General features: G+C 35.2%; 1 protein-coding gene across 3 annotated transcripts in view; it reads left to right on the forward strand.

Moving 5' to 3' along the window:
• Nucleotides 1–1,086: 1,086 nt before the first annotated feature.
• LOC126832296 (secretin receptor) overlaps nucleotides 1,087–14,451 on the forward strand; it is a 36,578-nt gene continuing 23,213 nt past the window's right edge. The window contains exons 1-2 of one of the 3 annotated variants that reach the window (XM_050563017.2): nucleotides 1,087–1,250; nucleotides 13,115–13,915. In XM_050563017.2, coding sequence (XP_050418974.2) covers nucleotides 13,847–13,915 — 69 coding nt within the window. In that variant the 5' untranslated portion in view covers nucleotides 1,087–1,250; nucleotides 13,115–13,846. The other 2 variants (XM_050563018.2, XM_056103487.1) reach the window with 2 other exon arrangements.

Consider the following 14,451-nt stretch of genomic DNA (forward strand, 5'->3'; position numbering starts at 1 on the left):
GTTTGTTTATTTAATAAGAAATAAAAATAAGATAACCTTCGATATAAGAAAATGATAAAACTCAAACAATGTGTTACCTGCGTCAGTATTTTAAGCTAAACGCCTAGTATTAAAAAACGAACTTGTTTGTAACTTAAGGTACTGCAAATAAAAGTACATTTAGAAGGCATGTCAAATAGAACGGATGTACGGAAAACTGCATAAACGGAATCACTGGTGTGGTGAATACTGAAGATCTTGTGAAATACCTAGCTGTCGGTGATGCTGATGTTGTTACAGATATCGTGCAGCCATTACCTGTAGGCGATACTGTTGCAGATGCTTAAGCTGTTACTGGTGATGAAGCTTCTATCTAAATACTTATCACGCAATGCCGGTAAACTATTTAGCATATCAAACGATATATCAACAGACGGGGCAGTAAAACATTATTATTCCAGTGTCATTGGAAACGTATATTAATAGAATTGAAAATAACAATATCCCAGTGTGAGTTTAGGGACATTCGAATCTATTCCTTATTAATCTTTCATTAATCGTTTTAATACTACGAACTTACTAAAGCAAGAGTACGAATTTCAGTTTTTCAGACCCCGAAGATGGAATTCTAATTTCGCTGTCTCTGGTATTACAAATAATTCTGTAAATTAGGAGACTTGGAAGATGCATGTCTGACAATAGCTTCATCTTCAGCAGGTGTATTGCACTGATTTAATGTAGATGATACTATATAATTTTATTTATTTAAATACAAGTTTGGAATCGGGAAATGAAACTTGCATGATAAATATGAATAACGAAATGGGTTCAGTGCCCTAAATTATAATAATCAATCTCCACTCTGGGTCACTTGGTAAAATGATAAAACAAATACACATAAGGTTGCTACTTTAAAAGAAGTCGCACTAGAGTGTATTATTATGGTAGTAATACTTCACTTGTCTCACAAGGTCTTAGGTAAACTGTGAAGGACGGGCGTTTATTGTTTCTTTTCTTCAGTGTTATAAACATCATACATTGACGTGTGTCCTATTATAACTGACAACCAGTCGTAATTTGTTTTAGTAAGTCCGGGATGAGTGACTATTGCATATGCAATTTAATCGTTCTTGTTATTAGCAACTATATCCACACAAGTTCTGATGCAAACTTTGTGTCTGTGATTGTTAATTGTTTAAGACATTAGCATATCATAGCCTGAGACAATTAAGGTGTTAAGGAAGAGTTTGGATCATTTGCTGAAGCGGAAAGTATGTTCTATTGTATTTGCTACGAATACTCACTTCTAATTGTCTCTATTTTTAATAACGGTGCAACATAGAAGGATTACGTATCTGTTTTTCTGTATACTTCGTTGTGCAATAGTTGCACTTTTGGATAACAGGTATTTATCTTAGTCCTTTAGTGGCATTTAGTCCTTTATTATCTTACTCTTGTAAACTTCAATAAACTTTTTGCGCAAGAACACTTTACATTGTATTGCATGCGTTGTAATTCTTATTCTCGTAATTAAGCTGACATATTGATTAGAATTCTCTGTGCGTCATATTTCGGAAATATATTTTCCACGGCCCATTATACGCTAAAATGTATTCAGATTGATTGTTTAACATTTAGATAATGAACCCAACATATCAACGGCAGATTAATCAACCGACTTGGATTTAATTGTTTTGTTTGTTTGTTTTTTTCTTTAAAAAAGGGGTCCATTAACAGAGTTTAGGTTGTGCTGACTTTTAACCATATTATCATGTATATGTTTCTGAAGAGGATGCCGAATAATGACAAATTGTCAATTCATCACATTTGTATCAATACCTAATTTTAACGAAGCATTTTGGACTGACAACTCGCATATTGGCGTTAGTTTGCAAGGGATTTCTCAATCTTTTAAATAATATTTAGAGATTTTGCAAATGATTTATATCGTCGATGACAATTATGTCGACTGTCAAGTCAGCTTTTGGGGCACATAAGTGTACAGTTATCATACATATAGTAGTATTGCACTTAAAATAATTCGGACGACACAAAATTATAAGCCATATTTAGAGCGAATCCGTATTTTAGTTTTCAGGTAATTATAGTGTATATTTAGAGCAAACATGCATTTAGTTTTCAAGTAATTATAGTGTATATAAATAACCTACATAGTTATAGCTTGTCCTAGTTTATTCATGGTTCAGCTAAATATTTTACTGATAAAGCATGGCTTAAAGGGTATACGACTCTATTTTGGGGAACCTCGAAATAGACGAAAATGGTTCTAAATGTATGTAAAGTGATTTATATTCAGCTTTTTAAAAAAATATTGTAATTTCTAATCAATTACGTTCAGTGAAATACGTGAACAGTTCAAATTAAATGGTAGTTGTTTACGGCTGCTTGGTGCATTCTACACACTTTTTAAATTATATTTTGTCGGTTGTGAATCAGCATTTGCTAATTACTTCCTAGTCTTGTAGAATATGTTTGTATGGCACCCGAAACCATAGCATACACGACTCGTGTACTGCTTATAAAATGTTAATTGTGTCTTAAATAAAAGAATGTTAGGATCCTATATTTTCACGGCAAGATAACAACAGCGATGTTGATTGAAATTGGCCAATATTGAATTCTAATTCGTATTTTTAATTTCTAACATTATGGAAAATTGAGTTAGAGATTTAACATGTTTCAGCATTGAATTCCACTGGTCCGTGTCAATAACAAGTTAATTATAAATAGGCAGTAACATTAAATGTTTATTCGCTTGGAATTAATTTCAAACTTGTGTCACTACTTTACATAATTTAAATTTGGAATTCAAACCCAAAAAGTTCGAACACGAAGTCGTTATCTGAAGTGGGAAAGCTGCGAAAGTAAAATATACAACGGTTTGTGGCGCTATCCGCGTCATGTCATTTATAGCGTACCTTACAATAACTGATAGGGAAAATCTTTAGCCCATGTGCCAAACTATATTTAATTTTAATGTAATACGAATACAATTCGCATATAGAAATCTATATTTCTGATTCCAAAAGCAAAAATCCGAATAATTTATTTTGCAATATATTTGAATTTGAATAATAGTCTTCAGTTTTAAAACATTATTGACGATAGCAAAAACTTATAATGGAATATAATAATAATTTTCAATTTCAACAACTATTATTAACAATTACCGAGAAAAGATAACATTCCCATATTAGCTCATTCGGGGAAGAACCGCACGAAACTAGGACTTTAAGCCCCATTTCATTATATTTATCCTCCCATACTCCCCAATTCGAGATTTTCAATTTCAAAAGGTGTATCTGAGGTGGAGTCGCATCTGACGTGACAACCGCCCTTTAATCTGAATTGGCATTAAAGTCACGATGCATCATTTGCTCTTGCGCTAAAAATCAAATGTTTCACACAATTACTTAATAGTTTGACATTTTATTAAGAAAACAAAATCATAATACCAATGCTAGATAATGTCCCGGCTTGGATTTAATCGGATATAAAACAGGCCTATCAATAAATTTCGCTGATAACGAAATGGCAGTGGGCTTATTACATAGCGAATAACATAAATTGATGAAATTTCAGTTCCACGTATCTTTGTAAATACTAAACAGAACTGAACCATTTTGTGACTGATATTCCTATTAGAGATCCATGATCTTTCACAATGTTGTAGTTTGCAAGTTAAAATTTGCGTTAAAATTACGCATCAAGACTTTAATATTTAATGCATTTCACGTGCCAAAACGTTAATTGCAGTTCATAAAATTTAATTGGTTTGGAAATGATTTCATTACTGATAGATAATGAGATAATTGTAATATTCATACTCAAGACATTCTTTTAATTCCTGTTTTTGGTAAAAATAACTCATGTAATTGAATTATGTTACTCGTTTTCCCGGAATAGCAATACAGCCACATGTCACATGTGTTACGGTTCTAATTTCCATGCTAAGTAGGTAAGGCATTGACCCGCTAGCCTGGAGGCGGGTGTTCGATCCCTACATTGGCCGAGAAAGTTCCCCCTTGTCAGTGGTGAAGGACAGAGGGCCTGTCTAGTCGTTCGGAAAAGAAAAAAAGTGGGTTCCCGTGTATATATTGACATGCACGTAAAATATCCCTTGGCAGTTGGAATTCAGTATAAGAGTAGGCCATAGTGCCGCTACCCGGGTAATATTTCCCTCATAGGACACAGAAGGACGTTAAACCCCATTTCATTTCATCTAGTTTCCACGTGGGAAAAGGGTGATTACGTACGAATTGTAATGAACATAGTCATGATTTCATTCTCAAAATAGGGATTGCCACAGCTGATAATGTGACTTAGCAACGTAACGCCCGGCAGCCATACACAGGGATGAACAGCACGATTTACCCAAATCTACCATTATTTCAAAGAATATCACAATAATTTATATCGATATTCGATAATATACCCCTCTTTATGTCAAATTATTTATATTTTGAAATTTTAGCGTTTTTATGTCAAAATTCCCCTCAAAATTTGGTATTTCTAACCAAATCCACCATTATTTCAACTCAAATCACAATGATTGATATCAATACTTGATAATATACCGTTCTTTATACCACATTATCTTTTGAAATCGTAGCGTTTCTGCGTCAAAATAATCTTGAAAATCGCATTTTGAGCAGCATTTTGACACAAAAATGCCACGATTATTAACTAAAAATGACAATTGGCATATGGAACTGTAAATTATCAAAAAAAAAAAAAAAAAAAAGCGATATGAATAATTATGATATGAGTTGAAATAAGGGAAGATTTGGGTAGATTTAGGTAAATCGTGCTACCGCACAGCTTAATATACAATTTCAAGCGGCGAGCAATTGTTGTCGCCGAATACCAAATTTGTTTGATATTTGGACAAAAGTCGCCACCCGTTCCAGTCGAAATGTCACGCAAAACGGGCGATTTTTACTACCAATATGGGTGCAATTAAAAATCGTTTATAAATTGACCGTTTGTGCTATAGGCTTTATGGAATCCTAGGATAGGCATTACCGTAAAGCAACACATGCAAAATAAATACAATGGGTGCCTTAAACAAGAATTATATCCCGTCAACGATATTCACCAACACAACTGAACAGAACTAAGTGGACGTTATTATGCTGAATATAAAACAGATACAATCATTGCTTAATATCTGGACATTTAAAGAAATAAAGACCTCGTGTACATATTAATCAGAGCAATGTGCAACCTTGAATGGGGCAAATTTAGATATCTCCAACATCATCACCTAAACTGGTATATAGATGTCAACCATAAATACACAGAACACAATTCTATGGAATATAATAACTGTTTTGTACTGTCGTGGTGAGGTACTTTGTAGGTGCACAATCCACAGTAGCACAATTTTTTGCATTTAATCGATGGATACCCATTAATGGATACCAATTAATCGATGGATACCCATTAATTGATGGATACCCATTCAACGATTTGATCGAGGATATGAAAATTCTTTTAGCGTTGACTCTAGACGAGACAGACTAAGAACAAGATAAATACATGAGACGCAGATGGATATATATTAAGTTAAGTTTATTATTGTGTGTAACCAGCTCCATGATGATTTAATTACCAGTATCTAGTAATTAGCAAGTTAATTAACGATCCCCATGTGAAATTGATACACTGTGAACTTAAGACTTTAATATATTCAAGCGTGCTGGGTTCAAACGTAGATTTTCTCATCACTGTCAAATTGTGGATCTGATAATTTTAACAGTTTAAGCTTTGTTTACATGAAAACCCCTGGAAACATATTCCTTGTGCAGCTCTCGATAACTGAATTTACTGTAAACAAATAGCTTGTTGGTATGTCAAACATTTTCATAACTTTAGGGTTTTTTATTTTCTGATAAGATAATGAATTTGTTGATAGTATGTATACTATACGATATCAGAACTTGCATGAGATTAGAGAGCAAAAGTGGGTGCAAAAGAACAAAAAATATTTATTAGGTATATGGAATCGCAAAACCAGAAGTAGTATCGTATGTTACACCTAATTTGTGCACAACACCTATGACTAATCATGCTGCATAATTGGAAAGACATGGACCTGAAAATCCAAAGATGGGTCGAATACATTTTCAATCCATGTGAAGCAAAGTCGAATACGGTATCATGAGAGAACGTGTTACTACGACCTGCGAGATTCAGCTTATCACTTTACAGACGAATTTCAAATCATAATAACTACTCGTGCGTGTGGCTTATCGTTTTGATATTGGATACGAGAACTATTTATTGGTTATTTATTTGGACTTTATGGGATTATGCGTTTATGTTTGCGACAAATCAAGTGGAAGTGGATTTTTAAGAGTATGATTGCACACGCTATGTTGTTTACCGTCCAATTGTTTCGAGAGACAGCTCATGATTATAGATGCACATATTGGTAAGATATTGTCATAGTTTGCAACAACCGGTATATTTGTAATTATCATTTTCAAAGGTTTAATTTAACTTAATTTAATTTAACAAAAATATTAACACTTCCAATGGCAAATCAACCTAATGGTACACATGTGTATTGTCGTCGTCACCTTCGTTCATCGCTCCGTTATCCGTTAACAATTCCCTGTGAACACTCTACTGGTCTGTTATCTTAGTAGGGATTTCAGAACGTTTAAATGTATGAAATCTTGTCAAAATATATTTAAACTCTGAACTGAAAACAAGGGCAATGGGAACAAGGTCTGCAGTCTTAAATTATATTGGATAACCCCTGCTTTAAATGACGTCAGGGTTGTTCCTACGCCTCGGCGTTATTCTGATTTCAATATAAAGTAGGAGTGAGTCTAGCCTGTTAGTGTAGGCTGTCCAGACTAGTCTTTATATTCATATCAATGGATATGAACATCTCAAATAGTCCCCGACATGTTGTGTCTATTAGGCGATTTTTATATCGGCGTGACCCTATGCCACTTAAAATGAATGTAAAGGAGCTAAACCCCAAACTCTAATATTTCCCATAATATTCAAACTTAAAAACGTATTAGAATTCACTTCACTATTGATCCATTTCAATCAATATTGATGTTGTTATCTTGCCATGAAAACATACTATTAATAATATTCAATATTTAAGACACAATGCACATTTTAAAATCGGTAAACGATTTCGGGCACCATTTGTAATCAAAAACATATCCTACAAGACAATGCGGATGTAATTAGTAATGGCTGACTCACAAACGACAAAATAATAATACAAAAATGTGTAGGACATAAAGAAGACATAAAAGACTGTCATTCAATTTGGATGTTTCACGTACCGTACGTGTATTTCATTGAACATAATTGATCAGAAATTACAATTTTTTTTTTAAAATTGAATATGAATCACTTGAGGCATACTACATTATTATAATATGTGCTTTTCGAACCATTTTCATCTATTTTAAGAAATGAAAGTGACACACACATTTCTTGGCTTTGATTAGGTGGGGTTTGAATCAAATCTTTTGAAACCAATACAGAACATGGTTGTCAATAGATTTGTCCATACTTGTTTGAATTGTTCATTGGGGAATACGGATGATCAATATCGATTTTCAAGCGATGTTGAAAGAGTTTCACAGAATTGCCTTTCCACTTACGTAGTTACTTTTAAAGATAGTGAATTTAATATTTGGTAAAATTGTTCACTGGGGCTAAGGAAGAACCCTAATCAGAATTATTTAATACGCTGAGCTATATCAATGATTTCTTTTCAAATCTTAAATCTTATTAATGTGATACCGGACGAAGAACATGAATGATTTGTTTTTTAGAACTTGGTAGATTCTAAAAAAACCTTATCAAGTGGGATTTCTTAACTATGATTTTGCTGACGGATGACTTTTCTGCTAAAGACATCGTTTTAATCTTTAATGATGAAACTTAGATGCGAGACTCGTTCTGCGGATCAAATATAACTTTGGCAGTTTTCTTTCTTTCAGTAATATAAACGTTCACTTTAAGCTCAAGCGAATATATAAAATTACCATTTGTAAAAATATTAGTATATATATAGTATAAATCAAAAGCTTTAACAGTGCCCCTATAAAAAGACCATAATGCAAATACACGGCACCGAAAAAACAAATCCAATCGTTATCACTATGTTTTAAAGAAATCTAAATTATTTGTTAAAAATAATTGCATATTTAAAATTAATGTGACTCATAATTATTTAAAATGTAACTTGATGGCACTTATGCAATCGTTTAATGATATTAATAGTCAAATATATTGTATTTTTCTTAAGACAGTGATAATTTCTCGTATTTGACATGAAATTACAAAATTCCCAAGTAAACAGTGAATAATGTCGTACTTCATGTAAAATGATGAAATTATTACACTAAATAAATATTAAAAGATTTATTCTTGCATACGTTTACAGTCCCAGTTGTTGTTCATAAGAAAACAAATATATTTCTGTTGTACATATATATCAAGCTAATGAAAACATATCTTATTCGTGATAGATACAACATTTCTCTCACTTCTGATGAAAAGTTTATGAGATACAGTACTTTTTCTAATTTCAAGAATTCACCAGTTCACATTTTTGCTTAATATTTGTCATGATATTAAAGGAGCTAAATCGCTAATATTTGGGACCTAGAAATTGACAGAAATGGCTAGAGAGAGAGATGGGGCTTAACGTCCACTCGACACAAACTAGGTCATTTCGGGACTTACATATGGTTTCATTTTATTTCAATGATTCGCTTACGCGTGGGGGTCTTTAGCAGTGGGAGGAAACAGGTGGACCCGGAAAAAACCACCAGGCGACCCTACTCCTTGTCACGTAAAACCGGGGAATCGAAACCACGTCAGTTGATTCAATGACAGACTTTATGATACAGCGCGCACACGTTAACCATTCAGGCATCCCCCCCCCGACACAAATGGGTAGCAACGCATATAATATTGTGATGTGAACGTATGTAAACTGATTTACATTCAGTCGTTTTTACTCTAATTTCAAATCAGTTATGTTCGGCGAAATGCGCCAAAATTCTCAATCGAATGGCAATCTCTAGCGTCTGGTTTTTCCAGTCTACACCGATAGTATTCATTGCGCATGCTCTCCAAATAACAGGACTTGTGGAATATGTCTAGCGTCGTTCTTCGAGTCCCTTGTTACAAATGTTGCAGAAACGCGTTATGGTACACGATTCGTGTACCAAAGGTGAAATGTTTATTTTGTCTTAAATATTGGATATCAGAAGCCCATAAAACTACAACATCAATGTTGATTTAAATTGAAAAATAATTCGTGTTTTCAATGTCGAAGACTTTGAGTTAGAGACTTAGCTACTTTAATCCACCCGATTAGATTTTATTACATACTTCGAGAAGGTATTTTTTGAGTAATAAAACCTTCTAGTAGTTTATCGAGGGCTGGCCGTCCTTACCGCACGGTACAAATATTGTCACCACCAGAAGCAACAAATTCCAGAACAAGCCAGAACTCATACCAAAATGGCAGCTTTATACAAATGAGTATTTAGGGGAATACTAACCCGAACCCTAACCCTAACCCTTTTAAGAGAAGTAAAAACTAAATTAGACCCAAGTTCAGTCTTTTAAAAAGGGTTAGGGTTCGGGTTAGTTATCCCCAAAATTCTCATTTATATAAAGCGGCCATTTTGGACCCCGGAAGCACCCGAACCTCGATAAACTACTAGAAGGTTTTATTTGTACCGTGCGGTAAGGACGTCCAGCCCTCGATAAACTACTAGAAGGTTTTATTACTCAACAAATACCTTCTCGAAGTATGTAATAAAATCTAATCGGGTGTTTAATCTTGCAGGACTAATGGTTTCTGTCCTTCTTATATCATAAATGCCGGATTTGACTCCTCCACATCATCTGCAATCAAACTGTAGAAATTACAATGTTAAAACAGATATGACAAATTGATCAGTCTTTATTGGCGCGACTGACAGTGGCAACATAGGTTTGGTGAAGCCCGGGCCAACTACTTGATTATTTGCACCCAATACCCTATAGTATTCATAAATGTTAGAAAGGAAGACATTTTAGATATTATACAAATAAATCAAGTTTGGTAGCTTGTACAATAAAGTTAACAGCGATAATTTCACATATTGATAGGATGCCCACGAGAAATAGATTCTCGGGGCAGCCCCCCCCCCCACTCTCTGCACGTCATTGGCTACTGAGATGAAACAGGATAGTCGGGGGTATAAATTATCACTACCACAAGTCTATATGAGTACTTTGTAGTGTGTTCTAATGGGCGATGTTAATCCCGAATACCCCTTCCTTGAAGGGACATTTTGTAAGATTTAGATAACGCGCTATAATATACTATTCAAAAAAAGTAGGGGATATTTGATTTTGGGGGCATAATACTAAAATATGCAAATGACTACGAAAAAAGTCACTATAGAACCTAACAGAAGAAACATTTCCAGTTACATGTGACGCCCAAACGCACCAATAGCTACCGCATGGAATGCAGGTGATGCTTGGGATCATCATGGGGGTCCAACCCAAGATTTGCACGACTCTGACTTTGAATGTTACAGTCATTGTGGCATTGAATTCCAGGGTGGAAACATCAGTTTAATTGTTTTAGTGACCAGAAAACAAGTTTTGATATGCGTCGGCTTACCCAAAATGAAAGGTTACGTGCCCTTGGCATGCTACAGATCGGCACAACACAGGCGGTTGTGGCGCGGACGATGAATGTTTCTCAGTCTGTCATAAGCAGGCTATGGTCCAGATACCGTGATACACAATCTGTACAGGACAGACCACGCTCAGGTCGACCAAGGGCGACAACTCAAGCCCAGGATCGATTTATCCGTACCTTGGCCTTGAGAAATCGTGTCATCACAGCAAATCAGATCAGCGCTCGTCTTCAAACAGACACTGGTGTGAGAGTGAGTGGCCAGACGATTCGGAATCGACTGCATAGGGGTCACCTTCGCGCCCGACGTCCTCGCGTGATCCCTTGTTTGAGAGATCATCACATTCAGGTAAGACGTCGTTGGTGTAGGGATCGTCAACACTGGGATAATCGACGCTGGAGCAATGTGATGTTTTCAGATGAGTCAAGGTTCACTGTTGATTTTTTGGACAGACGTAGGAGGGTGTGGCGTCGTCGAAACGAGCGCTTCCACGACGGGGTGGTTCTGTTATGGTGTGGGGAGGCATCACTGTTGCTGGAAGAACGGCTTTACATGTTGTTGCAGGGCGTGTTACAGGCCAGTACTACCGGGACAACATCTTGGCAGTCCATGTTGTGCCGTTCGCACGACGTCATGGCCGCCGTTTCATCTTCCAGGATGACAACGCAAGATGTCACAGGGCCAGGATCGTTACAGGTTACCTCCAACAACAGAACATCACCACATTACCTTGGCCAGCACTGAGTCCCGACCTCTCCCCCATCGAGCATGTCTGGGACATGCTTGGACAGAGGTTACGTCAACGTCAACAACGTCCTGCCAATGTCCAAGAACTTGCTGCTGCGTTGCAACAGGAATGGGACAATCTGGACCAAAATGACCTTAGACGTCTCATTAGGAGTATGCCACGTCGGATCAATGCTTGTTTGGCAAACAGAGGAGGATTTACCCGTTACTGACTTGGTTGTGATGCTGTGGTAACTTTGCTGTTTGACCCCGGGTATCATTTTACCCTTATAATGGTCAGTCTGTGCCTTACTTAGTCTAACGATCATTTGGAATAAATCGATGAATGTGAACTTCATTTCATTTTGTCATTTGTTTCTTCGTCAGTTTCATTAGGTGACTTTAATAACACTTAAAAATCAAATATCCCCTACTTTTTTTGAATAGTATATTTCAAAAATAGATAATGCAAAATGGATATATTGAAAATCTAATTCAAATTACTTTATTTTGAGCGAAGTTATCAGTAGTTGTAGTTTTAACAAGACGCGTGTATTGATCGTAACTACCGTACTGGTCATTCGAGTCTTAGCTTAGCTTCTCGATTTTAAATTAAATCATTTAATGGCCCAAACGTTCTAATCTACATAAAATCTGAGCCATCCGATGGCATCGAGAGTTGATCGAGAGAAAGACCTGCAATAGGCAGATTTGCCTCTTAAATAATGCCTGTTTAAACATGGATAATTAAATTTACAGTCGGCGAGTAACCTTTAGACGTGAAAATTCCACTAATCGATATAGCCCCTTTACTACCAAGATAATTAATATCCCACTTGCTTACTTGTTTACCTAGTATTTGGGAAATACAACTCAGCAGAAAAAAAACGATCACGACATTGTTGGTAGGTTGGTGTTTTACGTCCGCTTCCACAACATAGAAGTACATCCGTTAATAAATATCAGACTGTGGAAAATACCTACTAAAGGAAAGCTAGATTAAGAAGGTGGGTCATCTTTATAACGAGTGAATAATTACAATACCACACGTAGTTAGACGTTTAACCCCGCAGACGTGTTAATTATACTTCTAAACGATTGGTCACATTATTTATTTGAGCAGGCATGGTATAAGTTATTATTAATGACAGGCAGCCGGTTTATCATTGCAGTTGTAGCAGATGTCAATAAGTGACCCCGTCTTGAAACGTGTGCTTACATCGGGTGTTTTTGTGTAGCAAAATTTGTTGAGGACTAAACCAAAGGAAACAGTTTAAAGAATAATGCGTATGTTGTGTAGATTATAGAAGGTTAGCGCTAATTTCATATGAATACAACGGTGACAAATGTGTTTATTGTTGTTATGGCTTGAGCTTTATTTTAAGGAACTTTAACGTGTTAGTGTTTTCTCCAACTGTATAAGCATAAACAAATGAGTAAGTACGTAGTTCGAGATACACAGGATGCAGAATTGCTTTCCTTGTGCCCAGCACACTTTTGTCTGTTTCTTTTGTTGTTTTTGTTTGTTACGTTGTTTTTTTGTTTGTTTTTTGTTTGTTTGGGGGGGTTTTTTTGTTTGTTTTTTTTTGGGGGGGGGAGGGGGTGTTATAAATTTAGAATTATCAATAGGTTGTATGATTTAGTTTTAATTATATTTTAAATATAAAAAAAATCATTTATTCTTTTATTTATAGATAACTGAATGTTTTACCTGCAGTGCAGTTACAACCAAATTTGCAAACCAGACGCAAATCGCCAGAGTGTAGTTTATCAATAACGATAACAAAAGAACATTAGCCATAAAAAATAGAAAACTTCAAACAAGGGTATATATTTCTTTATGTGAGGTGTGTTCGGAATGGTGTTGATTATTATCAGAAATATGTAAACACAAATAATGGAGTTGCAGATAACACGAAGAATAGTGGTGTGCACAAGATAACCAAGGCTGTAAAGCAAATGGGAGATACAGTCACATAAACACGTTACTGGACCACTGTTGTATAGAATGATAAACATTGAGCTACAATTGTTAAAGTTACGTAATGTTTGTGTTGCGTAAAATCGGAATTCGCCAAGGCTGTGTTATGTATCCACTATCATTTATCAACAAAGTAAATGGTATCGAATGTAGAACAGATTAACTTATCTTCCGCTTTTGAAATCCATTTAAAGTTAGCCAGAAATAGACAAACACAAAGTTTCTTGTTGTTTTCTGTTTATCCCGTGCCCCCCGTGAATTGAATACAATATAGGGGATTATAATTTATTTACACCACTCTATCAGCATCGGTCACTTGATCTGATCAAGCGGGCGGCTCTTCTCCGATAATCAGTGCGACGTTTGTGAATTTGTGTTTTAAATCAAATTCACGGATGTGAAATAAAAGAGTATCCAGCAAGACAATATAAAACTTACGTAAAAGATGAATATCCTCACAGATTTCAACCCAATATTCCTATGTTTTCTTGGATATACCATAATCACTGTAGAAGTAAGTATATTTTTAATAATATACTAGATTATACATGTTGTAAGTCCATGCGTTTTGTATTCAAAAACATATTCTTTTTTCTTTCTTTTTTTTAGAAAATTAACCCACATTAACCGTCATGTATCAATAATGATTAATTTTAAATACGCTCTTTGTTGTGAGTTGGTAACACTATATGACAATGTGGATATTTAAGCCAGAGTAAAGTATATTGTTCAAAAAGGTCAAATTTTATGTCCATATTTATGAACCCTCGTGATCAATTTAGAGCAATGCAGATTATTTAAATTGCTGTTATTATCTCTGCATAACAGCTTTGTTATACCCCACCTTAGCGCATGAAATAGTTAACTCTATAATTTGACAGTAATAAAACATAAGTATAATCAATCTTAACTGATACCCATAAAAGAATTAGCAATTTTTTCTTCGATCAAATGGGCACACTGCCTAACTGATAACAGATTAAAACCTTCGTGACTAAGTACAAAAATAGTTACATGTACATGTATCTATGCAAAACTGAACCCGAGAGT

Source organism: Patella vulgata, chromosome 9, assembly GCF_932274485.2.
Source record: "Patella vulgata chromosome 9, xgPatVulg1.2, whole genome shotgun sequence".
NCBI classification, from domain to species: domain Eukaryota; kingdom Metazoa; phylum Mollusca; class Gastropoda; family Patellidae; genus Patella; species Patella vulgata.